Source organism: Python bivittatus, unplaced genomic scaffold (assembly GCF_059951505.1).
Source record: "Python bivittatus isolate LINGU-HERP-01145 unplaced genomic scaffold, Pbiv_v1 ctg000310_np1212, whole genome shotgun sequence".
NCBI lineage: Eukaryota > Metazoa > Chordata > Lepidosauria > Squamata > Pythonidae > Python > Python bivittatus.
In genome coordinates, this window is record NW_028277054.1 from 2,226,102 (window position 1) to 2,252,303 (window position 26,202).

Consider the following 26,202-nt stretch of genomic DNA (forward strand, 5'->3'; position numbering starts at 1 on the left):
TAAATAAATAGGGGGTCCCATAACTCAAAGATGACCTGTTACACCCGTGTTTGCTGCCGTGAGCTTGCCTTTCTCTTCACAACCGCTCCAGCAATTCTGCTGCACCGGTACATCAGGCGGACCTGAATCCCCACGCCCTGCAAACGAAAACCATTACCCGAGAAAACGCTTACTGTATCTCCGCTAGTTGTGTCTTCGAGTCCTCCAAGACAGCCGTTCTGTCGTGGCCATGCATTCCTTGAACCCCCGCCCCCTTCCGCAGCTTATTTTGGAGAGGAGAGCTGTTTTTGGCTTCTGATCTTGCACACACGTGCGAGTGACGGATCCCTGCCTCCAGCGTGGGTTCAAAAACGCCAACACACCTCAGCTGTTGGAAATCGGGACTCGAGCGCCTTCCAAGAACATCTGCATGGAGCACGAGAGGCCAATCCGATCCCTCTCGTTTGTCCCGAGGGCTTTGAATTTCTTTTCCAACCTGCTAGTTCGATGGTTCACATTCAAATCTTCCACCTCTTTGCCCTAATGGAACGGGCCTCTTGCAGAATCGGTGCAAAAGCAGTTTTGGGAGGCTGAGCGGAGCGTGAGACTCCTTACGGAGTCGCGTGCCTCTGCGACATTAAGATTTCTACAGTGCCGATGAGATTTGCTTTAAGCATTGATGTAATGTCCACTATACAAATCACGGTCCACAGAATTAAACTGAAGGACGTTTTCGGTGACTGCGTATTGCTTGCAATTAATGCATTTTTTAAAAAAAAGCTCTTGCCTTATGCGAGCACCTTTTTCATGACTTCAGCACAACTTGATATTTAAAAGGGAAAACAGAAATGCGACAAGGGTGGAATTGCTAATTAAAGGGGCTTGGAAAGGAGAAACTCAGGAGGCCTTTCTCCAGTTGAACGGGCAGAAATTTATGGGGGTGATTTTACATCTTAGTCCTAGGAGGCGGCTGTAATACAAGAAAGGCTTGAGAGCCACCCAGGTTGGCAACTCATCCGGGTAGGGCTGCTGGTTCAGGCAGAAATTCAGCAAATGAACCTTTCCCCATTGATGCAGCCTCCCCCAGGAATGCTTTGATTCAGATTCCTGCACAGAGCGAGCAGTGTGGAGTTACTCCAAGTGGCCTTAGCCTAACCCCAACACTAAATCCCAACCGTAATCTAGCGTTAGTGGCCAGATTCCCACAAGCCCAGCTGGACAGGAAACCCTGCAAGCTGGCAGAGAAAGGACAATGCCTGGGATGACGTAATCTGCCACTTGGGTACTACTGGAGGGCCAACAGCTATTTTCCCAAGGGGAGGAAGGAATAAATGAATGCACGCTATGCGCTATATTCGCTGATTCAGATTTCTCTAGGCGAAAGTTTCAGGGCCAGTGCTCCATCCTCAGATCCTCCTGGACCATTTTGGCGAGCAACGGTCCTCCGTCCTGCAGCCCAAACCCCGAATCTGGGGGATCAGAGAGATTGGCCACTTGAAGGTCACAGCTAGATTTGCGGGCTTGCCACAAGTCTGCAGGAGGCAGGAAGTCAGTGTGAAGTACCACAAGCAGGCTAGTGAACCAAAAGACCAAACTGAGCCCCTGGCCGAGAGAAGGCTGGCTGGCCACTGCAGGAGAACTCGCTGAGAGTTTACCGTTGGCTCAAAGGGGCTACCTTGTAAATTGTTCGGCTGTGAACACAGAAGGGAAGAATCCAAGAATCACCTCTAAAATCACCTTTCTGGGCCTCCGTTCATGCTCCAGGTAGCAAGGCCAACCCTATATCAGACATGCTCAAGCCTCCTTCAAGTTGAGCTCAACCTCTGGTGATGACACGGATACATTTGAGCAGTTTTACCAGCAGGGACACGGAAGTGGTTTCCCATTATCGCCTGGGACGGGGGTTTTGACTTGGGGGAGCCTCCCACCCGAGTCTGATGCCGCTGAACCTTCAAGCGAGGGTCTGCCGAGCCCAGCAGCGATAAAAAAAAGACAGAGGTGCACAGGTATCCATAGGGTTTAATCTGGTCTGCTCGGGGAGACCTACAGAATACAGTCAACAGAGGGAGGCAGAAGGAGAAAAGAAGTGGAGAGACCAAACCAAATCATGATGCAGATTTAAACAGGTCACAGGAAACCACACTGGAACTTCAAAATACTGAGCTCTGTGGAAGGGGAGAAGGAAGGAGACGCCACAGGACAGAGCAGGGTTCAAAAGCCTTGCAAACACACAGTTCTTTCCTCATTGCTGAAGACGTACAGGGGGGTATTTTAAAGAGCCGTTCCTGGGAGTGCTTAACGCAGCCTGTTGGGCTCCAAAGCCAACCGCTAGGAGTGGAGTGGGGAACCTACAGCCCCCCATGTTGCTGAACTCCAACCCCAAGCAGGTTCTGGTTCCCAATGTAGTCTTCTTCCACATAGTCCTAGCTGCTAGGCAAGTGTTTCTCAACCTTAGCCACTTTAAGGCGTCTGGACTTCAACTCCCAGAGTTCCCCAGCCAGCATGGCTGGCAGGGTAACTCTGGGAGTTGTAGTCCAGACGCCTTAAAGTGGCCAAGGTTGAGAAACCCTGTGGTAGACTGACCCAAACCATCCCCAATTTGCACCAACATCTTTCCTTTCCCAGCGGTGGCATCAGCTGGCTCCTTTTGGGGCAAAAAAATTCTCAGGCCCCTGTCGGATCCTGGGGAGAGATGAGACTGGGGAGCGGACGGAATTGCTCTTGCTGATAGGGCGACCCAAGGTTGTATCGAAAGGGCAGAACGGCTGTAGTTTGTCTCTGTGCCAGAAGGGCAATACCGGGGGGGAAAAGCTGGAGTTCACACTTCGGGTTATTCCCAAGTCTAAGAAATAAAGCCGCCATGGGAACAGCGGGCAAGATTGGCCGAAAGCATTTATTTCCCTTGGAGTTTATCAGGGAGTTTTTCAGGACTCATGGTTGACCACCCGAGGTGAGATCTGAGCATTACACTGACCTTTCAGTCGGTGAGAGAAGCAGCATCCTTCGCCAGGGCTGGCAGAATTACTGCCAGTCCAAATGGAAATTAAGTTCCACTCTCTTACCATTCCAGGATGGGGGAAAAGGACAACAGAAGTTGTTCTTCCTAAATGCTGCTTGTTTTTAGGAAGACACCCCCCACTTCAACTAAAGAAGCACAACTGCTATCAGACCATGAAGGTGGTGCCTTGCTGAAATCCAGGGAAAGGATTGGACCTCTTCAAAGATTTTGGACTACAGCTCCCCCAGTCTTGTGCTGGTTGGGGCTGTGGGGAGTTGAAAACCAAGCCACGCAAAGGGCATGTATCACAGACTTTCCTCGTGCCAGGATGGCAACCTTGTTCCCCAACTCTCAGATGGGAGAGGTGGGAGCCCATCCGAGGTTTCAAGGCACTCCGCTCTCCAGAACAACATCCACGTAACAGGACAAATGTGAGGAGGAAGGGGACACACGAATCTGACCGTGAGCGTTCATAGGAAAGGCAGGGGGTACTCCAGAAAGAGATGGAAAAGACGAGGCTTTTTCACAACTAGGATCTGCTCAGGACACATCAGCCACTTGCTCACAAAGAAAACCCAAACCTACTGATTCAGAAACGACAAGGCAGGCAGGAACGAGACATTAACATCAGAGACAAGAAATCCATTTTTGAAGCAGAACAAAATAACGGAGGGTACATCGGAATGGGGCCGGGGAGGACAGCTCTGGGCCAGACGATGCAGCTTCCCCTTCTCTCCCGGCCCTTATAAATAATCCACGTCTAGCTCACAGTGAAGATGCAATTGCTACAGAAATCATAGCCAGCTGCCACAGTGGAGCACCTTCAGCAGACTCCGGTGTGGGGCAAGCAGGCTCCTCGGCTCTCTTCTAATGTCCACAATTGATAACGATGTCGTCGTATTCTTCCTAGAGAAAGGAAAAAGGCCAATGTTTGATGGCTACAGCATGCTGGGGTGGGAGGGGACAGGGAAGAGCCCCTTCACTACGCCTGCTCTAGGTCCATCTTGCTATTCCTCACGCTTTTTCACTCTTTCGTCCAGTCCTGTCTTCCCATCAGCTCTCACCTTTTTACACTCCTAACGGTGTGAGAAGCTAAGCCAGGAGGGGCTGAGAAGCAAACCATCCTCAGGTGAGGGATGTGGCTGAAGGAGAACATGAAACGGGGAGCGAAAGGCCTGAAATTGGGGCTCGTGGCTACCAGTGTCCATCCTTTTCCCTGTGGGGTTGACAGCCATGGAGATGCCCCATTCCTGCCCACTCCGCTCTGAACAACTCTCCTTAAAAAGCAGCGGCTGCATGGGACGAGCGAGCTCAGGCTTGCGAGGGAGGCTCTGCAATCTGAGCAGCTTTTCTGCCACCGCACGAAAGCTGCTCGCTGGCCTTGCAGGCATCTTTTCACAGAGCGCGTGGTTGGGCTGAGCTGCTAAGAGACCTCCTTCGTGAGCAGCTGGTGGCATCGGCTGGAGCCAGCAAAGAGCTCCTGACCTGGTTTGAGGCGGCAGTGTTCAACCCCTCCCGCTGCCTAAGGCAAAAGGGCCCCAGGGCGCCTTGTGGGAGGACTGGTCCTCTTCACCACTTGGCCTACATCTCTGGGCGTGCACCAGAAACGCCATAATCCGCTCCGGCTCCTTTCCAAAGGGGGTGCTGGGCAGCCTCCTCCTGAGAAAAGTAAGCTGCGAGTTCTCATGCCTGTTCGAAAGGTCGAAGGCCAATAAGGGGGACTGCAAATTGGGATTCCCCCAGAGGACAGAGAAGGTGCAAAGGAAGGAGGCGAGATCCATCTTTCCGAGAGCTCACTCTTCCCAGCTTTAATTGAAAGACAACTTTCTTTTTGGGTGCCCCAAAAGAGGCTTGGAAATAGATGAGCAAGAGCTGGGGAAAGGTGCCAAACTAATTGATCGTGTGAATATACACCAGCTTTCAAGGTTGAATCCCATCCCATCCCCTTCTCTCCCTCCAAATCCAAGTGGCACGTATCACAGCCTTACGCCTCCCTTGAGAACCCGCTCACCTCGCTGTTACTGTCCACGCTCTCCTCTGAATCCCAGTCAGCCTCCTCTGAGCCAAATTCCCGTAACAGCTGCGGGATTTTTTGGTTAGGCCGGTGCTTGGCGCTGTACATGGGCGTGTAGCCAACATACATGCGGGCCTCTGGGTCAGCTCCGGCACGCAAGAGGAATTCCACCACTTCAGGGCTCTGAGACTCCACAGCCAGGTGAAGGGGACTCCGGCCACAACTGAGCTCCTGCAGAGGAGGAGGGGGACAGAGAGGCACAGCAACACCGCCTGAGCCCAGCGCTCTGGGTCAACGGACCAGATCTGCTCCGAGACTGCCAGCCCTTCAGGTAGGCCAGATCAAGAAACAGGCATGGCAGGGAGTCCAGGAACGCTCCTTCATTGTTGTGGGATAGAATAACAGAATCTCGAAAGCCTGTCCCTCTCGGCCTCCTTCTACACTGAACAAAATCCAGGCAGGATTGCTTTGATTTTATTTCTCACCCTTCCTTCTACCCCTGGACTTCATCTCCTGTCCCAGTCCCTCCTTCATGGCTCCAGGTGGCCCCTACCTCCCCAAAGGTCACACTACATCTCTTCACAAAGACAGAGCTTCAGCAGAGCTACTGCTTGCCATATGCTCTCCCGGTGTAAACTGGAATCCACGCACGCACACATGCTCAGCTTGCAGATGGGTTGGGTTTGCTCAATCTGCCGCTCTCGTGAAAATGGGGCGGGAGCATTTGTGGTTCAGTTGTGGGAAGAACCCAGACCTCGTTTAGCCTGTGGAATAGACCGGGCTATAGCATTACTCCGGCATGCTGTTTATGTCACATAAAGACAACAACTGCGTGTTGACAGCTCGGGGTTAAGGTGTTAACGTGAATCCAGCCTGGGTGCTCCGGTTACAAAAAGTGGGAAAGGTTCAGCGATGAATGAGTGCTTTCAGATCTCAGCTCCTCAAACACAGCTGCCTGTGCACTCAAATGCGTTTCAAGCTTGCATCGCCGAGGAATATTTTTGCAACAAAAAAGGAACAGATGAGGAACAGGGTGGCTCCCTCCCTCTGCAAGAGACCATGCTAGCAGTGTTGGCCGGTCCTGATCCTTCCCTTTCTACTCCCCCCACCACAATCAGCCACGCACTCAAGCTGCACGCCTCTCCATCCGACTCCCATTCACGTCAGCTTCCATCAGTCAAAAACAGACTTATGCTCAATAGTAGTTTTTTACCCCATCGCTCTCCCACCTTTCTACTTGAATTTACAACCTTTTTCATCATCATATCGAGGCTCATTTCTTGTGCAATCAAAATGAAATTGACATACGTCAGTGTTTCTCAACCTTAGCAGCTTGAAGATGTGTGGACTTCAACTCCCAGAATTCCCCAGCCAGAATTCTGGGAGTTGAAGTCCACACATCTTCAAGCTGCTAAGGTTGAGAAACACTGACATAGATCTTTTGAGATTTCATCAGCTCCAAAACTAACCGGCTTGTTGAGATCTGATCCTCCAGAGATTAAGAGACTAACCATATCCAAGTCTTTCCGTAGGATGGCCACATGTAGGGGGATGTAACCTGGGGGGAGGGGGCGGGGTTTGAGAAACAAACAAAGCAAATAATTCTATGAGGTCAACTTGGGCTACAGAGTAGAAAAACAACATGTCATCTTGGTTTGACCTACCACACTGGAATTCAAAAGTAACCCATTGTACTAAATAAATACATTTGCTCCAATACGGTTCAGATCACTCCACCAGGATCTAAGTAATCTATGCAAATCAGGCAAGGAGGTAAATTTTTAACCATGGAAAACAGCAAAAGTAAACAAAAGACAGACAGAAGCAGAGGAAAAATCATATTGTAAAGGGGGGAAAAAAAGTTAAAGACATAAATTTGTTTACCAGGAGACTTCTAGTTATAACAGACCACCACCGGACATGAGGTTAGAATCCCACCCACTGATCAATTTCCAGATCAATTTATATTTGTGCAAATTCAGAAAACCTGCTGATGATCTCCTCGTTTTCCCCACAGCCATGAGGATTAGAAACGTGTGGTCCCAGCTCTCTAACAGACTCTACGTTTACAGCAGACTTCAAAAAGGACAGTTCTAGCTACTTCCAGGTTACCGTCGTAATTGGTGCAATCCAGCTGGGCCCGGAAACTGTCGCCCTGGCCGGGCCTTTGGGTGGCAAGTGGAGCGAGAAGCTGCTGAGCGCACTCCCGCCATCCCTCTCGACAGGCCAAGTGCAAGGCCGTCTGACCGCCTTTCTCCTGCACGCACAGCCCAGCTCCCGCCGACACGAGTTTGCCGACAAAGCTGGACGCCCCGAGGATGACGGCTATGTGAAGCGCGGTCTGCGGGAAAGAGAGGGAGGAGGGAAACTTTTAGCTTGAGAGTGATGGTTTTTAAAAGCCCAATGGGCTGGACCCCGGTCGGCGGCAGGAGCCACAACCGGAGGGTTTTGCACAGCATGCTAAACCTTGGTGGACATACAGATGTCACGGCTCACACTGGCCGGGCTAATTTATTTCCTCCTTTAATCAATTTGTAAAGCGGCCCATCTCAATAAGCGATTCTGGGCCGTGAACAATATCAAATAGAAATAAAAACAATGACATCATCAATACGAAAATTAAAACCCACGGCAGCAGAGAGATATAATAATACAGTATTTTAAGAGAAAACCAAAGATGTTTCTGTTTAGCAGACTGTTTACACCAGGCCTAAAAAGTATCTGATCCGCTGGCCTGGTCTGTACATTGCGAGCCGCCCAGAGTCCCCCGCTGGGGGAGACAGGCGGCATACAAATTTAATAAACAAACAAACCAATATTAAAGTGGTTTGTTTTTAATACAAAACAGTGTATGAACCTACCATTACAGCTCAGTGCTTTCCAAGAGAACCAGGCCACTGATGCTTATTCCACAAACCATGGCTAAAACAGAACCTGGCTTAGTCTTCTGTGTGAATTTAGCCATAGAAGTGAAGTGGGGAAGGCGGGCACTTTCTACCATTGAATTAAACAGTGAGATCTACTGCCCTACGAAACATCTGTTTGTCCATCAAACCCAGAATTATCTGTTCAGGCATCCACTCTCTGTGCTCTCCAGGAGAAAAGGCAGTTAAAAGGTTTTACAGCGATCAGGAAAGACATCTTTATTTATTTATTTATTTTAGGAACGTACAAGGCCACCCACCTCTACAATGACTCTGGGGGGCACACAATACAATTAAAACAAAAAACACCCAAATGCCGGAAGAAAAACAACCGTTACGAGACAATTAAACGTACGGGACCTGCCGCTTGCTCTGATCCAGGGTCTGGGGAAAGAGCTAAGATTTCAGAGCTCTTTTGAACACGACCTGGGTGGGGACCAGACCCATTGCAGGGGAGATGTTGCAGAGGGCAGGTGGTGCGGCAGAGAGGCCCACTTCCTAGGTCCCATCAGGTGGTTCTGCTTAATGGGCATGGCTGGGAACATGCCAGCTCTACCCAGTGATACAGGCCAGGCAGAAGCCATGGAAGATTTAAAAGACTGCCTATTCCCCTCTGAATTTGCCCAGCCACCTGGCCTTCTGCAAGTATGTCTTGTCAGAAATGAAGTGCTAATCACAAGGAAAACTCTGGGGGTGGGTAAGCGGAACACCTTTACGGTGACCCAGCCTGTTATACCGGCTTTCTTAAGATTTAAAGCCACCATCCACTCAATTGTATTTGCTGTTCTAAATGCTTCTTGATAAGGGATGTTATCATTTTTACTTTTGATTTCTATTTGCTGTTCTAAATGCTTCCTGATAAGGGATATTATCATTTTTACTTTTGATTTTTGCTCAGAATCTCTGAGTCTTATTCTGGAGGATTATCCCCTTTTTTGCACTTGGCCTTGACCTTCTAAAATTGAACAAACGCAAGGTTCTGTTCTCAGGTCTGCCGCACAGTCTTGTCATTCTCACTATACATTTGGGGCCTTGGGACGGCAAGGACCCACTCGAGGGAAGCAAAGCGGCCTGCCATCTAACCTGCCCAAGGTCGTTCTGGATGTCCAGGTAATCTGTTCCTTGGGTGTATTGCAGAATGGAGTCCAGGAAAGCTTCGTGCTCATGGATCACAGCCAAGTGAAGTGCTCTGGAACAAGAGGAAAGAGCAAACGCTGCTAAGAAAGGCAGAAGTCATGCGTGGGAAAATGTTCTGTGGTACAGAAGGAGAAGTGCCAATTTGTACAATGTTGCTGCTGCTACTTCCCAACTTCCTCTCCCAAGGCATCCAGACTTCCCGGATCCAATGCACTTCCAATGTGCAAGACTACAGCTCCCATCGCTTGGAGACAGCATCTTCTATGTTCTCTGAAGGTGATGGGGGGGCGTCAAATTGTGACTTAGTAGCCCAACGCTTGTCTTCCGTGGGCCCCATCAATTGAATACGAGCTCTCTCATCGTAGAAGACATACCTCAAAATGAAACCGTAACCGAAGCAACTAATGCATCGGACAGCGTGGTCTAAAATTACTAAACCGCCCAAGAACAGAGCAAGAAAATTGGGCTTGCGTGCAGCTTTCCAGACTCTGGAGCCACCGCTGCCCGTCAGGGCTGTCCCAACCGGCAGCCACCGCGGGCCCGAGGAAGTCTGGGGCCTGCGTGCCACCTCATTCTGAAAGCGCCAGGTGTGGGGTCTGCCCTTTGGGTGCTCACCGGGAAAGCCGTGGCTGCTCGTCCCAGGCGAGCGCACGGCACGCGAGTGTTTCGGGGGAAACCAGGCTGGGCCCCCTTTCTGCCAGCGACTTCTGGGCTGGCCCTCCTTGGCCCCAGACCGTGCCCCCCGAGACCCCGGCCTGGCACCCTGGCACCTCGGGTACCTACGTGTCTCCATCCTCGGTGACAAAGCCCAGCACGTGGTGCAGCCAAGCCTCGGGGGCCACGGCGGCCACCTGGCTCTCGAGGCGCACGGCCCCCACGCCGTCCACCAGGTCGCCCACTCCCTCGTCGCCGCCCAGGGCCGAGTCCAGGCGCTCCTCCCCGTCCTCCAGCGGCGTCTTCCGGGGGGCGCCGGGGGGCGCGAGGCTCGGGCTGGGGTCAGGGCTCCCCGGGCGGCCCCCGGGCCCCATCCCGGCGTCGCCACGGCCCACCAAGCCGCCGTCCTCCTGGATCTGGACCAGCTGCCCTTCGCTGAGCGACCCCAGCCCGCTGTCGCACCAGTCCTCCCCGCCGGCCCCGGCTTCCATCCGCTTCGGCTCCCGCGGGCCGCCCTGGGCGGGCTGCCCCTGCACGAAAGCCATCGCTCGGGACGGGCCTACAGCAGCGCCCCAGCGGGCCGCAGAGCCATCGGGGAGGTCGGGCGGAGCGCCCCGGTCGCCGAGGAAGCTCAAGCCGCTCCTCCGGCGGAGGATGCCATGGAAGGGGAATTTCAGCGGCCGGGGAATCCCCAGACGAGCGTCTTATCAGACGAAAGGAGGCATGCCGGGAGTTGTAGTGCCCTGGGAGGGGCGATCCCTCACGCTATCACCCGGCGCCTGCGCTTTTTAAGAAGGAAGGCCGAGGCGCCATCTTGCTTTTTCCTCGAGGTACGATGGGAACGAGAGTTCGCCCACCGCAGTGCGAGTGAGGCCGGTTGAGTATCGTTTGCATCCTTCAGCGTTTTGGTGTTTCCCTGTCAGCTGCCTCTTGTTTATATCACTAGGCCGTTTAATTCTCCCTCGCCTACCCGCTGGGGTAGAATTCCTTGACTTTCGGGAGGACCCCAAGTTCGAAGGACGGCTTATAATTAAGCGACGTCACACCCCAAACCAACGCAAAGCCTGAAGGGAGATGGAGTCATTTGTAATTTCCCTCTCCCAGCCCCCTCGTCCTTAGCTGCGATTGGGTGAGCCCAACGCTCCCTTTACGCCCAGCCTAAACATCGTTGACGTCAGACTATGTTTGTTTGTAGCCTGGTTGGTCATTGGGTGCTGTCCCGCGGGGCTTTTCGGGGGTTGTAGTTTTCCTCTCAGGGGCGACGCTTGGTTTGGAGACTCGGCGGAGCCGCCGCGCGACCTTTCATGGAAAGTCGGGAAGGTAACGGTGCCGCTGCGGGAACGGTGGGCCGAGGAGGAGGCGGCCGAAGGCCTAGGCCCCCCGCCCACTCGCCCCTTCTTCCGTGTGTTTCCCTTGTCACAGGCGCTGCCGCCAGTCCCGAACCGGACGCCGAAAAGGCCTCAAGATCCTCGGTGAGGATTTAGGGGGCGACCCTCCAAATTCCGCCTGCGGGACCTTCTCTCTGCGCGGCTCTCCCCGACGGGGGGAGGGGGCGCCTTGAGCGCTGTCGATCAGGCAGGAAATCCAACCGGTAGAGCTTCCTGGGAAAGTGGCTCGAGTCACAGAATAAGGCTTACTTCAGGGCTTTTGAAACCGTTTGAAGCAGGCTTCCCTGAGCCGCCCGTTCCTGGGAGGCTTCCACCCCCATTCTCCCCTAGGTGGGGTGGACTCCCAGGCCCATCATCCCCGGCAGAGCTGGGTGGGAGTCGCAGGAGCAAAAGTCCAGCCCGTCTGAGCAAAATCCTGCTGCGACGACGAATTCCTTTTTGTTGAATCCTGCAGTTATTATTATTAATAATTAATAATTATGCTAATGTATTCTTCTAGCGACTGGCACTGGGAGACCCACCCCTTGGACCTTTAAAGCCTCGTATGGCTTGGCTTCCTGAGGGTAGACTCTGCCTGGTCATGGAGGCACGGCAGGAGGGGACACCGGGGGTCCCGTCTCTAAATAGATTCTTTATTACCGCTGGTCCACAAAACCCATTGCGCACGTAAAACTAGTATTCATTGTGGAATTAACTAAGCATATCAAGACCTAAATCAATAATGTGTAAATAATAAATACATCCATACATAAATATAAATAAATCGATAATACATAAAACTAGTATTGTGGAATTAAGTAAGCATATAAAAATTCATAAATCAATGCATAAAAAATACATCCATCCATATAAATAATAATATATAAAACTAGTATTAGTTGTGGAATTAAGTAAGCATATCAGTAATTCCTAAGTCAATAATACATAAATAATACATAAATATAATAAATCAATAATGCATGAAACTAGTATTAGTTGTGGAATTAAGTAAGCGTATCAATCAAACCACTGCACATATTACAGACTAATGATGAAATTTGGCTACCCTTGAAAAGATAGAGGTCACTTGAGACTGAGAGTAACGGTTGTAAATAAAACTGGGCAGAATAACGGGGATTCGATTCGGTGTGGAACGATTGACTCGAGGCAGCTGTCAGCATAAAATGGACCGTATAAAAGGACGCGTCTTGCTGTTTCAGAGGCTCCTCCACATAGCCATAGTCTAAATTCAAATGGAATGTCCTTATATCTCCCCTCTAAAACTGGTGGTGGGAGGACATTGAACCATGACAGGTTAAGTGCCCTTCTGAGTTTGAGGACTGTAATTTGACTTAAGCACCTGCAACTCTAGAAAGAGTACAGGAGCTACTTAAAAATATGTCTTTAGGAAAGGATAGGTTTTTGGAAGTTTTGGAATTTCTCAGTGGTTTTCTTTCTGATACAGGTAGTCCTCAACTTACAGTGCATTCGGAAAGTATTCAGACCTCCTTCATTTTTTTTAGTTTTGTTATGTTGCAGCCTGATACTACAATCGTTCAAATTCATTTTTTTTCTCATTAATCTACACTCAGTACCCCATAATGACAAAGTGAAAACAGAATTTTAGAAATATCTGTACATTGATTAAAAAGAAAAAACTGAAATATCACGTTGGCATAAGTATTCAGGCCCTTTGCAACAACACTTGAAATTTAGCTCAGTTGCCTCCCACTTCTCTTGATAGTTGCTGAGCTGTTTCTACACCTTGATTGGAGTCCACCTGTGGTAAATTAAATTGATTGGACATGAATTGGAAAGGCACACACCTCTCTATAGAAGGCCTCACAGCTGACAATGCATATTGTATCAGAGCAAAAGCCATGAGGTCAAAGGAACTGCCTGCAGAGCTCAGAGACAGGATTATTGCAAGGCACAGATCTGGGGAAGGCAACAAAAAAAATTCTGCTGCACTGAAGGTTCCCAAGAGCACAGTGGCCTCCATAATTCTCAAATGGAAGATGTTTTGCACAACCAGGACTCTTCCAAGAGTGGGTCGCCGGCCAAACTGAGCAATCGGGGGAGAAGAACCTCAGTAAGAGAGGTGACCAAGAACCCGATGGTCACTCTGACTGAGCTCCAGAGATCCTGTGTGGAGATGGGACACAGTTCCAGAAGGACAACCATCACTGCAGCCCTCCACTGATCTGGGCTTTATGGCAGAGCGGCTAGATGGAAGCCTCTCCTCAGTTCAAAACACATGAAAGCCCAGTTGGAGTTTGCAAAAAAGCACCTGAAGGACTCTCAGATTGTGAGGAACAAGATTCTCTGGTCTGATGAAACCAAGATTGAACTGTTTGGCCTCAATTCTAAACGTTAGGTCTGGAGGAAACCAGGCACCTTTCATCACCTGCCCAATACCATCCCAACAGTGAAGCATGGTGGTGGCAGCATCATGCTGTGGGGGTGTTTTTCAGCAGCAGGGACTGGGAGACTGGTCAGGGTTGAGGGAAGGCTGAATGGAGCAAAGTAGAGATATCCTCAATGAACACCTGTTCCACAGTGCTCAGGACCTCAGACTGGGCTGAAGGTTCACCTTCCAACATGACAGCGATCCTAAGCACACAGCCAAGACAACACAGAATGACTTAGGGACAACTCTGTGGATGTCCTTAGAGTGGCCCAGCCAGAGCCCTGACTTGAACCCTATTGAACATCTCTGGAGAGACCTGGAAATGGCTGTCCACCGACGGTCCCCATCCAACCTGACTGAGTTTGAGAGGCTTTGCAAAGAAGAATGGCAGAAAACCCTCAATCCAGGTGTGCAAAGCTTGTCGCGTCATACCGAAAAAGACTCGAGGCTGTAATTGCTGCCAAAGGTGCTTCAACAAAGTACTGAGTAAAGGGTCTGAATACTTAAGTACATGTGATATTTCAGTTAATAAATTTATAGACATTTCTAAAACTCTGTTTTCACTTTGTCATTATGGGGTACTGAGTGTAGATTAATGAGAAAAAAAATGAATTTGGACGATTGTAGTATCAGGCTGCAACATAACAAAATTGAAAAAAGTGAAGGGGGTCTGAATACTTTCTGAATGTACTGTACAATGGTAATTGGGACTAGAATCTCCATCACTAAGTGATGTGGTCGTAAAGCAAGTCATGTGATTGTGTCGCTTAGCAGCAGCAGTTCCAACAGTCCCCATTGCTGTTGTTAAACAAATTCCACTGGTCATTAGTCAAGGACCCACCCTAATCCAAGCCATTCCAGGCCTGGTCCCTCCCAGCCCCAAGCCTTGGTGAGGTAAGGGACTGCCTCCTCTTCAACTCCCCCTACCCGCCTATCTTTCCCCCATCTCTGCTCTTTTGGCCACCTGCACCCTGCCCTGTGGGGTGGCAAGCAGCCCCAGAACCACACAGTTCTGGGGTTGCATGCCACACTGTGGCTCAGGGGCTTCTTGGGTTGCCGTGGCTCTGGGGCTGCAAGAAGCCTCTGAGCTGCAGCACAAAGCTGCAGCTGCCCCTGGAAGCCTCAGCTGCCCTAGCAGCGTGATGCAGAGCTGCAGCCACCCCAGGTCAGCCACAATTGCCCTCACCACCCTGCACTCTGCTGCCCCAGCTGTCCTTCACCATCTTCTTGCTCCTGCTGCTGATGAGGTGTGCCGGTCCTGGCCCTTCGCGAGCCAGCTGCTGGCCACATGAAGCCATCTTCCCCAGGTCTCGCAAGGAAACTGCCGTGTGTGATCTTGGGAAGAAAGCCTTGCGCGGCCAGCAGCTACCTCACAAAAGGCCAGGCCAGGCATGCTTGATCAGCAGTGGGAGCAAGAAGATGGTGAAGGTCAGCTAGGGTGGCAGGGGCCGCAGAGTGCAGGGGACTAAAAGGGCATAGGTGGGGGGGAGTTGAACTGCCCCTGCAATCGTAAGTGCGGGTGGGCTGCCAAGCGCCCGAATTTTGATTACATGCCCATGGAGGCACTGCAGCAGCCATAACATTGGGGACCGGTCGTAAGTCCCTTTGTTCAGTGCTGCTGTAACTTAGAATAGTCGCTGAACAAATGGTTGTAAGTTGAGGACTACCTATACTTAACAGGCCCTGACCCTGCTCAGCTTCTGAGCCCGGGCAAGAAAATCTAAGGAATTACATTCTTCCTTCCTTTCTTCCTATAGAGTTCAGATTCTGATGACGAAGCGGGAGCTTCTGGCCAATCAGAAAGTAAGTAACCTGCAGGAGTGCACATTTTAGTTTAAACATTGTGAACGTATAAATTGAGACTATCCATATATCTGAAAATTACTATTGTCTTACTGTAGCTAATTAAAAATTATTTCTAGACACAGAACCCCTGAACTGTGATATCCAGGATAAGAACTTTAATGTTTGTTGAACACAGCAGCTAAGTAAATCAAGCACTAATTCTATAATTACATTATTTGGCCTAAAAAAAAAGTAAGGCTGGCCTTAACCGTTAAACAAGGACACATGGCCTCTGACCCCAGGCAGCAGATTTGTACATTTCCATTTATTAGTGAGCCCGTAGTTTGTTTTGGCTGCCTCAGGACAAGATGAGCAGGTGTTCATCAGACCACGTAAACTAGGGCTTATTTATCAAAAATAAGAATAGAATAGCAGAAGTGAGTTCCTAATACAGTTCTGTTCTGTGGAGCCCTTGGAGTTCTCTGAGCTCGGTTGTTTTCTTGCAAACGTTTTGTTACCTGGCTAGGTAACATCTTCAGTGCTAGAATGGAATGGGATTTGCTCTCTGTTTATATACTGTGGCCTGCCTTGCCAATGTTGGTGGGGGTGGGGGTTTTGTTTTGTTTTTTCCCCTCTGGTAGTTCCTTGATTAGGGTATTGACTCCACAGTTCAACCCTGAGGTTACACATATTCGCTTCTATTGGTACAGTTCTGTGCCTTGCCTTTCAGTCTTGCACTTCGCCAAAACGAGGAGGGGAACTCGGGTCTGTTTTTTGCCTTTCTAACAGTCACTGTTCTTGGGATGAGGCAAACCAAACTAGAGAAGCCTCTATTATCATTTCAGGCATTATCATTTTTTTTAATTTAAAGCCCAGGATAGCAGGTGGATCTTTTCTTCACATAAGAGGTTAGAACAATATGCAGGGATCCTGGCTCTCCAAAGCACGTGATAGAGAGAGTTGTGATTTTTCTCCCTTCCCAGTGGAATTTTTGCGAAACCTCTTTTCCCGGACCCTGGGCTTTGGCAGCGAGAAGCCTGAGAAAGTGCTGGAGGAGCTGACGTTGGAAGGCGTGACCAAGTTCATGCTGACAGAAAAATGTAAGTCAGTTCTCTCTAGAGACCGAAGCATTTTTGCTCTTCCCTCTTTGGTGTCAGCCTCAGGAGTTGATGAAAAGGGAGTGGAAGAGAGAGCTTGTGACTGGGGGAGGGCGGCGGTGTAGATGTAGAAAAGATATGAGGGAGGTTTGGTGCCCCTATCGTGCTGTAGATAAATGCTGTTAACGCTTTTCAGTGTATTTGTACTTGCTCACCTGTGGTCATTGATGTTTTCCGTTTTACAGATAGGGATTGCTCTTGACAAAGGTAATTTGCTCAGGGTCACGAGAAGGTGTTTAGTCAGGCTCTTAGCAGAAGAATTTGAACTCCAGCCTCGGAAATTCTGTGGCCTGTCAACTAAGTTGCACTGGCTGCAGTGGTTGGATACCTATGCCAAATATTGATGCTGCTCAGGATATGGGTGTGGTATAGTGTAATTGAGGGGTAGGTGTTAAAAGGCCCTTCCTGCTCTTTCTCTTGCAGGCAAGAATGTAATCTGTATGGTTGGTGCAGGAATCTCAACTAGTAAGTGTTAACGATGGGTTTACTGGATACGTGTCATTTTTGGGTTTTGTGAAAATGAAATGAAGGAGCAGAATGCGATACTGGTTGATAAAATCAGAAACTGCGTTTACATACTTAGGGGTCAGAACAGAAGAAGCTTCTTTCTACTAAATTTAGACTGTGGGTCTGTCTGCAGGCTTGTTCAGGCTACTCTGGGAGCAGTAATCCAAGATCTCAAAGAAAGGTCTGCTCATATCCTGCCACTTGAGATTTAGTTTTTTAATTAGGAAATAAGTGAAAATTGGCCCTGGGTTCTTATACCTACAAGACATTTATTCTGCTCCTGACCCACGGTTTCTCCCAGGATGAACTACTGTATCTGAAAAGCTGCATAATGGACATGCCTGGCTTTAGGTCTCTGTGTTGATGGAAGCTTACAGGCATCGCATTGTTTTTAGCAGCAAGTAATTCTCACCTAGTATTGATAAAGAGATCTTTAGCCAGTTTAGCATCTGTTTACATTAGTAGCCTTCAAATGGTATGTGATGCAGTCCTGAGTTTCCCATGCAGTCTTCTCTGCAATATACAGATGAATGTTAGCAACGGTGAAGTGTAACTGGCCTGGGTAATACCTTCCTTGAGATATGCACGGAATATAAAACCCATGCTAGAACCTTTGTTTTCTTTAATAGACCTGTCTGTGTGGGAAGTCATGGTGACAATTGTTGAAACTGGCAGGTGTAGGTCGTGCTTTAAACTGATAGTTTAGTTTGATTCAGCAGAGTGCCTCTTCTGAACTCTTTTTTTCTCTACTTTCCTTCTCCCCTTTGTTGTAAGCTGGGTTTGGAATATGGAGCTGGAAATCCCAAGTACTGTATTTGCTTTTTAGCTCAAGCTGTATCAGAGCACTGTAGTATGAGAATAAGTAAACCTCTGGGGATCTATCCTTAGTTGGTTTTCTGTTCAGCTGGTTCCAGCTGTCCATTTCTGTCTCAGCATTTGCCTTTCTGCCTCTCAGGTGCGGGGATCCCCGATTTCCGCTCACCTGGCACGGGGCTATATGCCAATCTACAGCAATACAGTCTACCATATCCTGAAGCCATCTTTGAGATTGGTTACTTCAAGGTACCACACTGAGTTACCTGCCTGCTACTTGCATTGGCTGAATACTGTGGTCTCCTAAGATTTGCTTTCTTTGCATAATTGATTCTGTGTCTCTGTTTTGATTTAGCAAAACCCAGAACCATTCTTCACCTTGGCTCGGGAGCTCTACCCAGGGCAGTTCAAGGTCAGTTGACTGTTCATGTTTCCTAGGGGTGTGCAGTGATTCAAACTCAATTCTAAAAAGGCAATGGCCTTGTCATCCCAGGAGAAGAAATGGCTGCTTCAAAGAGTTCATAAGTGCCCCCCCCATTCATACTCTTGAGAAACTGGATCTGAAGCAAACCCCTGGTTTTCTTTGTTTCTAGTTTAGAGAGGGGCTCAAAATCAGATCTCTTGGGGTGGTCTTAAGTTAGGGGCTAGGGCTTTAGAGTAGAGCCAGAACTATAACAGCTAACTTGGTTGTGAGTTTTCTTAACAATTTTTAATGCTTGGGAAGAAGGGCATTTGTTTATCAGAGAGGTTGTACACTGTTCCATCACCAGACTGTCTACAATTCCTATACAATAAATCTTGTAATAGAAACAACTTAGTTGCCCCTAAAAATATACACCTGCAGAATTGGATTCTTCAACTAGAATTAAGCTGGCTGACTTGGTTGTCCCCAGAGAGACTACTGATGGTGCCTCAGTTCTGCGAAATGAGTGAGGCTGAGGCGCAAAGGTGCTACTTTTCCATAGCAGGGCCAGCTCTTTTGAACAGGGCGCTCTGTTGAAATCAGATTTGCCCCTACCCTGATTTTGTTTCAGAAGATGCTCGAGGCTGAGTTCTCCTATATGGCTTTTTCTGATTGCTCAGTGCCGCCAGCAGGTTTTAATGGATTGAGGCTGGTGTTTGGGGGGGGGGGTTTGTGCTGTTGTAAATTGATTATGGATTAATTTATTGTTGTTTATTGCTTCATTATTTAATTACTGTGGCCGTTTTATTGTTAATTTACCATGGATGTTTTATGTTCCAGTGTTGTTAACTGCCAAGAGTCCCATAAGAATTGGAATCAATGAATAAACATATAAATAAAAACTACCCTAAAATTAAATGTATAACTATCACATTATCCTTAATACCACCAAAAAGCAGAGCAATAAAAACAATTTAACCCTGAATCCTCCTTTGGACTTCCTACCATCAAAGAACCAAAAATGAATTTCTTCAATTTGTTTTCAGCTTAGAATGAATTGAATTGTACCAAAACCAAGCAAAGATATTTGCAGCCTGGTTTGTATGATAAGCATCTACTGGCTTCCTTTATTTCTGAGGAAAAAAATATGTTATCTAAGGTTCTGGTCCTTTTCAGCCCACGGTCTGCCACTACTTCATTCGCCTCCTGAAGGATAAAGGGCTGCTACTGCGCTGCTACACCCAGGTAAATAAGTCCTCTTTCACTTTGGAGAAGAGAGGGAGGTTTCTGGTTAAAACAATTAAAGAGAAAGTTTTAGCAATACCATTCTAAAGGCCAGCCTCCTAAATAAATAAGGGCCCCGGCTTTTAGCCTTTTCTTATCCTTACTTTGAAATGGTGCATTGCAGGAAGTGAATTTTGAATGAATCTTCTGAGTATGAGCCAGTAAAATGATTAATGTATATGTACTATGTAAGGTATCCTGACTGTACGTGAGGGATTTTTTTTAAGGTTGAGTTCATGTGTGGCGCTTGAAAGTTGATATGCTGGCATTAGATAAAATAAAAGCCCGATAATAATTTTCAAAGCAAATAATATGTTGCTTCTCGAGAATTAAAATGAAGATAATTTATTTTACAAGCACTTAAATGAGAATAAGGATACTAACAATTCTGGCAAGCACATTACAAATTTCTCTGTAATTCCTGAGAAAGCATGTATGGTGCTGAGTATGGAAAAAAGAAAAAGGGAGAATTGATGCAGCTATGATCTGTGTGGAAGTGTAGGAGTTGAAATATTCTGTTTTAAAATGCGTGTGTAAGAAATTATCATATAATTAATATAAATATAAAAGGTTTGAAATGTGGTGATCAGGACTTTGATTTTGCAAATATGTTAAGAAGTGGGAAAACAGCTGAATGCATTCCTGGTCAGATAACTCTTGATGGGCAGCTGAAACTGATTACAAATGTTAATAAGTGATATGCTGGGAAGAAGATGGAATTTAGTTCTAGGAATCAAAGGACCCAGCAAGAGTGGAAACCAAAGTGATTATGACCACATATTTTGAGAAGATATAGCAGAGCTGGAACTTTTAAAATGCTAGGCTTTTCCCTATGTGTGTATTCAAAGCAAAGGGGAACTGTTCAGTTCCAGCATTCTGTTGGGGTGTGAGCATTTATTAATATCATCCTCACATCTTTTACTAGCTCCTTCACGTCATGGGAGCCAGCATGAATCAATAACCATGGTGGTGCTGTTGGGACTACAGTTCCCATTGTGTGTGCCTTACATAGAGTCTTTGAAGTAGGACAAGCCTCTTTCAGAGAGTCCTAGTCAGATTTATCTACAGGATTGACAGCCATTCAGGACTGAATTTATTTTGAACCACTTGTCTGCCTCCCAGAACATTGACACCTTGGAGCGGGTTGCTGGTCTGGATCCTGAAGACTTAGTGGAAGCTCATGGCACCTTTTACACCTCCCATTGCATCAGCTCTGCTTGCAGGAAGTCATACAGCCTTGAGTGGATGAAAGGTGATGGTCTGGAATTTGGGGCAGGGAAGAAATTGTCCTGGGCCTTCCAGAAGGTATTGAAGGGGTAAAGAAAATAAAAATGTCTTTGGAGTAACTCTGTATTATTCCTTGTGCATGACCTTGATAGTCAGAGAAGCAGAAGTTTCAAGATAGAGAGGAAGCAGTGCTTGTTTATGAGATATGTGAATGCAGCTGATGGGAGAAAGCCACAACTCTTGGGATTCCAGTGGTCTGCTTTGGATTGTCTAGTATGGCTGCTGGGTTTAAGACAAGGCTTAAAAGACTGGTTAGAATTAAGGGTACATGTATTTATTTTTATTTATTATTAAATTTGTATGCCACCTATCTCCCCCAAACGGGTGACTCTGGGCAGCTCACAGTTAAAATCAGAAACCCCATCAACAATTAAAAATCCCCCATAAATAGTTAAAAGTCTATATGTGTGGACATGCCAAATAATGGATTAGCTACAAACTGAATTGGCTTAGATGCATTTAGTATGGCTCCCTCTTCTTTTTTCCTTTCAGAAAATATTTTCTCATCTCTTATCCCCAAATGTGAAAAATGTCAGAATGTAGTGAAGCCAGGTGAGCATCCCTCTTAGCTATTCATCAAAGCACATCTTGGGGTCTTTGATCTGGAAGCTGATTTGCACATCTTTATCTCTGCTAACCTGCAATTATACAGCCTAACTGCAGTGCAGACTCCTATATTGCATCTTATATGGAAATTCTGTTTGAAGTGGAGTGCTTGGGGAGGGAGGAAGAGAAAGCAGAATGGAGAAAATATAACTCTTAACAAGGAATCATCCAGTGCTTTTCCTGCTGCTGAATGAAATTGCACAAATGAAGAAAAGATATGCTTTCTTTAATCGGATTTTAACGAAGTTATACCCCAGCATGTAGCTCTTGGTTTAAATCATACAGAAACAGTAAAAAGTATGGGGCCAGTGCTGAATGAATGTCTTCTGTTTTAAACTGTTTTTTATTGTTAACGGATGTACTGTAATGGCTTATGGCTACACATGTTTAATAAATAAAAGAAATTAGAGAGGGGATATGTACATGTGATTCAAGATTCCTGACAGGATCAGAGAGTGCAGTCCCCAGCAAGTAAGGCCCAAAGATCACTAGAGAATTGCTTCTGAATTCATTTATACAGTATGAAACATCGTTCTTCTTTTCCCCTCTCATCTGTCCTCAAAATAATCTGTCCTGAGACTGTGAGATGGTGACTGGCCCAAGAGAACCGAAGCTTTTGTAGGTAGATGGGGCTTCAAACCTTGCCCCCCTTTTTAATCTTATACCACACTTATTCTTAGACTCAGAACCTTCTATAAATTGTATAGATTGTTTCAAGATTTCTCCTGTTTCGTATAATTCCGCTGTTGTGAATCGGGGGAAGGGACAAGAATAAAGGGCCTGTGACCCTGACCCCTGTAAATCTCATTCAACAGGACTTCTGACTTGTCACATTTCAAATTTACGCTTTCCGTTATACGTTCAGAGCACGTGAGAAACATGTTACCATTTAATGTAAGCAAAGATGTTACTTCTGTGCTTATTGATCATGTTTCAGGTAATCCTAGCCAAGAGTTCTGTTTTCTTGTGTTTTCTTTGTTCAGATATCGTGTTTTTTGGGGAGAATCTGCCGTCTCGTTTCTTCTCTCTCACGCAATCCGTAAGCACTTCAGTGGTTTGCCCTTGGATGCAGAGCTCCTGCAGGCCCACGTGTACAGGTCTACCAAGACCCAGGATTTCTGGATCCTTATTTTAAGAGTTAACATTTCCCCACGTGAAATGATGTCGCTGTCATAGATGCTAACTTATCAGAGATGTGATAAATTCTTACCACTTCATAATTGGTTAGGATGAATGAAATCTCAAATCACGGATGAAAATATGGCACTAAAGTAGCAGTGCTACATTAATTAATTAATTAATTAATTAATTAATTGAGACAAAAAAGGATGAATGTTCAAAAAGAAAGGAACATTCAGCTTCCATGGAGTTACATCTTTCTTCCAAAGCTGCTTGTGGGCGAACATTTGGCAAACATTAGCAGCACCTTGCACTGTAAGCATGTTAGCATATTAACCCTCAATTTTGTGGTCAGAAGTCCCTCTGCATGCAGTATGCAGTCACTTACAACACTGTATCCACACGCTGCAGGAGCTAGTGGTTTTCCTCTCTGTTGAACGACTGTTACGGCCTAAGCTCTGCTGTGGTCTATCACGAACACGGTTACATGGGACAGCAAGGTCTGCCTAGCCCTGAATAAATGAAAGATCAGAGCAATATATCCAGATAGTACAATTTCAGAGAGAGAGAAGGTTTGAGACCAGGCTAGAAATGTTGATACAGTTCTGTGGTGCCCACCATCCTTCACAGTAGCTCTCTGCTTGCAGGATTTCCAGAATGCGGACTTGCTTATTATTATGGGCACCTCTCTTCAGGTCCAGCCTTTTGCCTCTCTGGTCAGCAGGTAAGCGCACCTGGGCTGCGTAAGCAAGGGCTTAGCTTCCTTGACTAAGACACTGTGGGCATCATTGCTACATTCTTCCTCCTCTTTGTCTCTTCCAGGGTATCAACAAACACACCACGGCTTCTGATCAATAAGGAGAAGACCGGAGAGGTAAGATTGGATTTGCAGCATCCTTTCTTTGGTTTGATTCAGATTGGAAACTTCTGGGTATAGAGAGAGCAGGGTAGAGGACCTTGATGGAGATAGGCAGATGAAGTTGCTTAGGCAAAAGAGGCCGAAGCGTATTTTTTAAGTCCAGAGGAACAAGGTAACATTCAGAAGCAGCTCAGGCAGATGCCTCCCAGATTCGCAGGAGTATAAGAAGCAGGAGGAGGTCCAGCACAATCAGACTTGCAGGATTCTGTTATTATAGCCCGTCTCAATAAAAGCAGAGAGCCAGTTTGGTGGTGTGGTTAAGGCATCAGGCTAGCAACCAGGAGACCCTGAGTTCTAGTCCTGCCTTAGGCATGAAGCCAGCTGTGAGACCTTGAGCCAGTCACTCTCTTAGCCCTGGGAAGGAGGCAATGGCAAAGCACTTCCAAAAAACCGTGCCAAGAAAACTGCGGGGACTGGTCCAGGCAGTTGCCAGGAGTCAAAAACTGACTCAGACACACACACAAAAGTAGTTTTAGCTTTCTGGTGGAATTGGTTTCTTGGTCTGGTCTACCTAGTGGGGCTGACAGTGGGTAACTTCTGGCCCTTTTCTTGATTGCTGCATTTGGAGAGGGGAGATTTTTTCCACCACCTGTCCCACTCTGTTCTTAAGCAGAAAGGTGGGGTGCACAGGCAAGGTATAGGGGCTAAGGCTTTCACACTCTCCTACCTCCTACCTTAGTGAAGAATGCCAAGCATTTCTGATAACCCCAGAACAATGTCTTTATGGAGGAGGGCCCATCCTGCCATGACTCTGAAAGGTTAATGAAGTCAGTGACATGCAGAAATGGAATGGAACTTTTGATCAAGGTAGGTAGCTAGTTTCCTGATAAATGTTAGTGACAGGCTTATAAAATGATGGTTCTCTGCTGATCCTCCATCTAAAAACAGTTACCATCCTGGAGCCCTAAAGAGAATGTTCTTACATTTTTGGTCTCATTTCAGAGTGACCCCTTCATGTCCCTGGTGGGCTTAGGCTGTGGAATGGATTTCGATTCAGAAAAGGCATACAGGCAAGTTCACCGTGGGGAATAGGACTGTGGCAGGGCAGGTGCTGGGAACCTAAGGCAAGGACACACCCGTTGACTCACGGGAGGTGGAGTGTTCAGGGCTTTGGTGCCAAAAGTCTTGGGTAAGAGACTGTGTTCAGGAGTTAAATAAATTAGAGTTTAAGCCAATAATTGCTGTGTGCTTCTCTTGAGTTTGACACGCGCAGTTCCCTTGGTGTGTATGGAATCTAGTGCAACCTTGTGGTCCATCTCTTGATCTCACATGGTGGCTTTAGGGAAGCCACTCTTACTCCTCATAGCCCATGTGTGTGAGGGAAAGCGTGTATGATCCTGCTGGCCTACTTCACAAGGTTTTTGTAAAGATCACTGAAAGAAAAGATGCGTGTGTCTTGGAATGCTTAGTAAGCTCTGTATAATTACTGAAGGTTGGGGTCTGGTTATTCACAGTTCTTTTGGGGGCCCTTCCCACCCCATTTACTTTCTCAGGGATGTTGCATGGCTTGGAGACTGCGATGAGGGCTGTCTGGCCTTGGCAGAGCTGCTGGGATGGAAGGTATCTCTCCTGTTTCAGAATCACTGAAAATAGGCCATGGCACATCTGTAAAAACGAATGGGGTTATCTTTGGTTCTCTCTTGTGAACTACTGGGGAGGGGGTGGCTTGCAGCTCTGAGCAAATTAAGGCTCAGTTTATTTCTTGGTTATGTTCCCTACATAGATTTCCTTTTTCTCCTCCCCCCCCCTTAGAAAGAGCTGGAGGAACTTGTGAAAAAGGAGCATGCTGTCATTGAGGCCAAATCAGGACAGCCTGTTGATGGGGCAGGTGCTTGTCATCATCCAGCCAAGGAACAAGAAAAGAATCCATCTTTGGAGAAGAAAAAGCCACCTGCAAACAAAGAAGAATGAAGAGATTAGAGAAGATTGGGGGACTCTGCTTTCTGATTATTAAAAACTCACATCAAAATGAACAAGTGATGCTTGGGGCTTTCTGTCTTGATTTCATTAAGGAGAGACGATGTGGGGTCCACACTTAGCTGTGGAAACTCACTAGATGATTTTGGGCGAGTCACTGTTGACCCAAACTGCTCCTAAGCTGTTGGGGGGGATAAGATGAAGGGAGATCCCTGTGTAAGTCACTTTGTGCTGCTGGAAGAAAGGCAGGATGTAATTCTAACAAAATAAGTAAAGGGACTTAGCCATGTGGCATCAAAGATTTGGGGGGAGGTAATAGAGTTCAAGGGAGATGTGGAATCAAAAACCAGGTACCATCCCAGAAGGTCATCTCTGTGGACTTTGGGCACAATTGAAGCCATAAATAGCTGAAATTATGACAGAACTGAAGTTTTAATTTAGCAGTAGGAATATTTCTTTGGGATTTCTTTTGAGCCTTTCTGTACTCTTAAATGTTGGGAGGGTGAATCCTATTAATTTCCAATTAACCTCTGAGGAAAATTGTTCTTACTGAGGAAGAACTTTGCTCTAATTGCATTAGAGAAAAGAGACAAAAGGAGACTTAATCGTAACTTCTGTCCAGCCCTTATTTATGGGAACTTTTTTCTTTAGCACTGATCAAGCCAAGGAAGACACTTTTGGAGAGGAGTAGTTCGAAGTGTTTGATCAGCCTGTTGACTTGCGGAGGGTAGCAGTTTTAACTATGTGTGATGCTTTTGTGCCTGTCATTTACATTAAGCTGTCGTCAGTGACAATTAAATACCAGCAGCTTGATACCACAAGAGAATATGCTGTTGCTTTTTTCTGTGTTCCGTATCGATATGTGTTCATTTTGGGAAGTCTCGTTGTAATTGGTGCAGTTAACACTTACCTGTTCTGCGTC

General features: G+C 47.2%; 2 protein-coding genes across 3 annotated transcripts; one reads left to right on the forward strand and one right to left on the reverse strand.

The window, feature by feature from the left end:
• Window positions 1–1,980: 1,980 nt before the first annotated feature.
• Window positions 1,981–10,431, reverse strand: NFKBIB (NFKB inhibitor beta). Its single transcript, XM_007436110.4, has 6 exons — window positions 9,836–10,431; window positions 8,999–9,104; window positions 7,104–7,332; window positions 6,461–6,549; window positions 4,989–5,222; window positions 1,981–3,883 (listed from the first exon to the last, which is right to left on the reverse strand). The coding sequence occupies exons 1-6, from the start codon at window positions 10,249–10,251 to the stop codon at window positions 3,845–3,847; spliced, it is 1,113 nt and encodes a 370-aa protein (XP_007436172.2). The 5' UTR covers window positions 10,252–10,431; the 3' UTR covers window positions 1,981–3,844.
• Window positions 10,432–10,875: 444 nt separating this feature from the next.
• SIRT2 (sirtuin 2) lies at window positions 10,876–26,106 on the forward strand. Of its 2 annotated transcripts, XM_007436108.4 has the most exons (16): window positions 10,876–11,026; window positions 11,129–11,178; window positions 15,241–15,286; window positions 16,252–16,368; window positions 16,849–16,890; window positions 17,888–17,994; window positions 18,101–18,157; window positions 19,325–19,393; window positions 20,555–20,684; window positions 21,212–21,271; window positions 22,309–22,364; window positions 23,092–23,168; window positions 23,267–23,318; window positions 24,306–24,373; window positions 24,857–24,923; window positions 25,116–26,106. In XM_007436108.4, exons 1-16 carry the CDS (start codon window positions 11,011–11,013, stop codon window positions 25,272–25,274), a joined length of 1,173 nt encoding a protein of 390 aa, XP_007436170.1. In that variant the 5' UTR covers window positions 10,876–11,010; the 3' UTR covers window positions 25,275–26,106. The 2 variants fall into 2 exon arrangements, with proteins under 2 accessions (XP_007436170.1, XP_087995929.1); XM_088139803.1 differs by lacking the exon at window positions 11,129–11,178 and having other exon boundaries at window positions 10,904–11,026.
• Window positions 26,107–26,202: the final 96 nt, after the last annotated feature.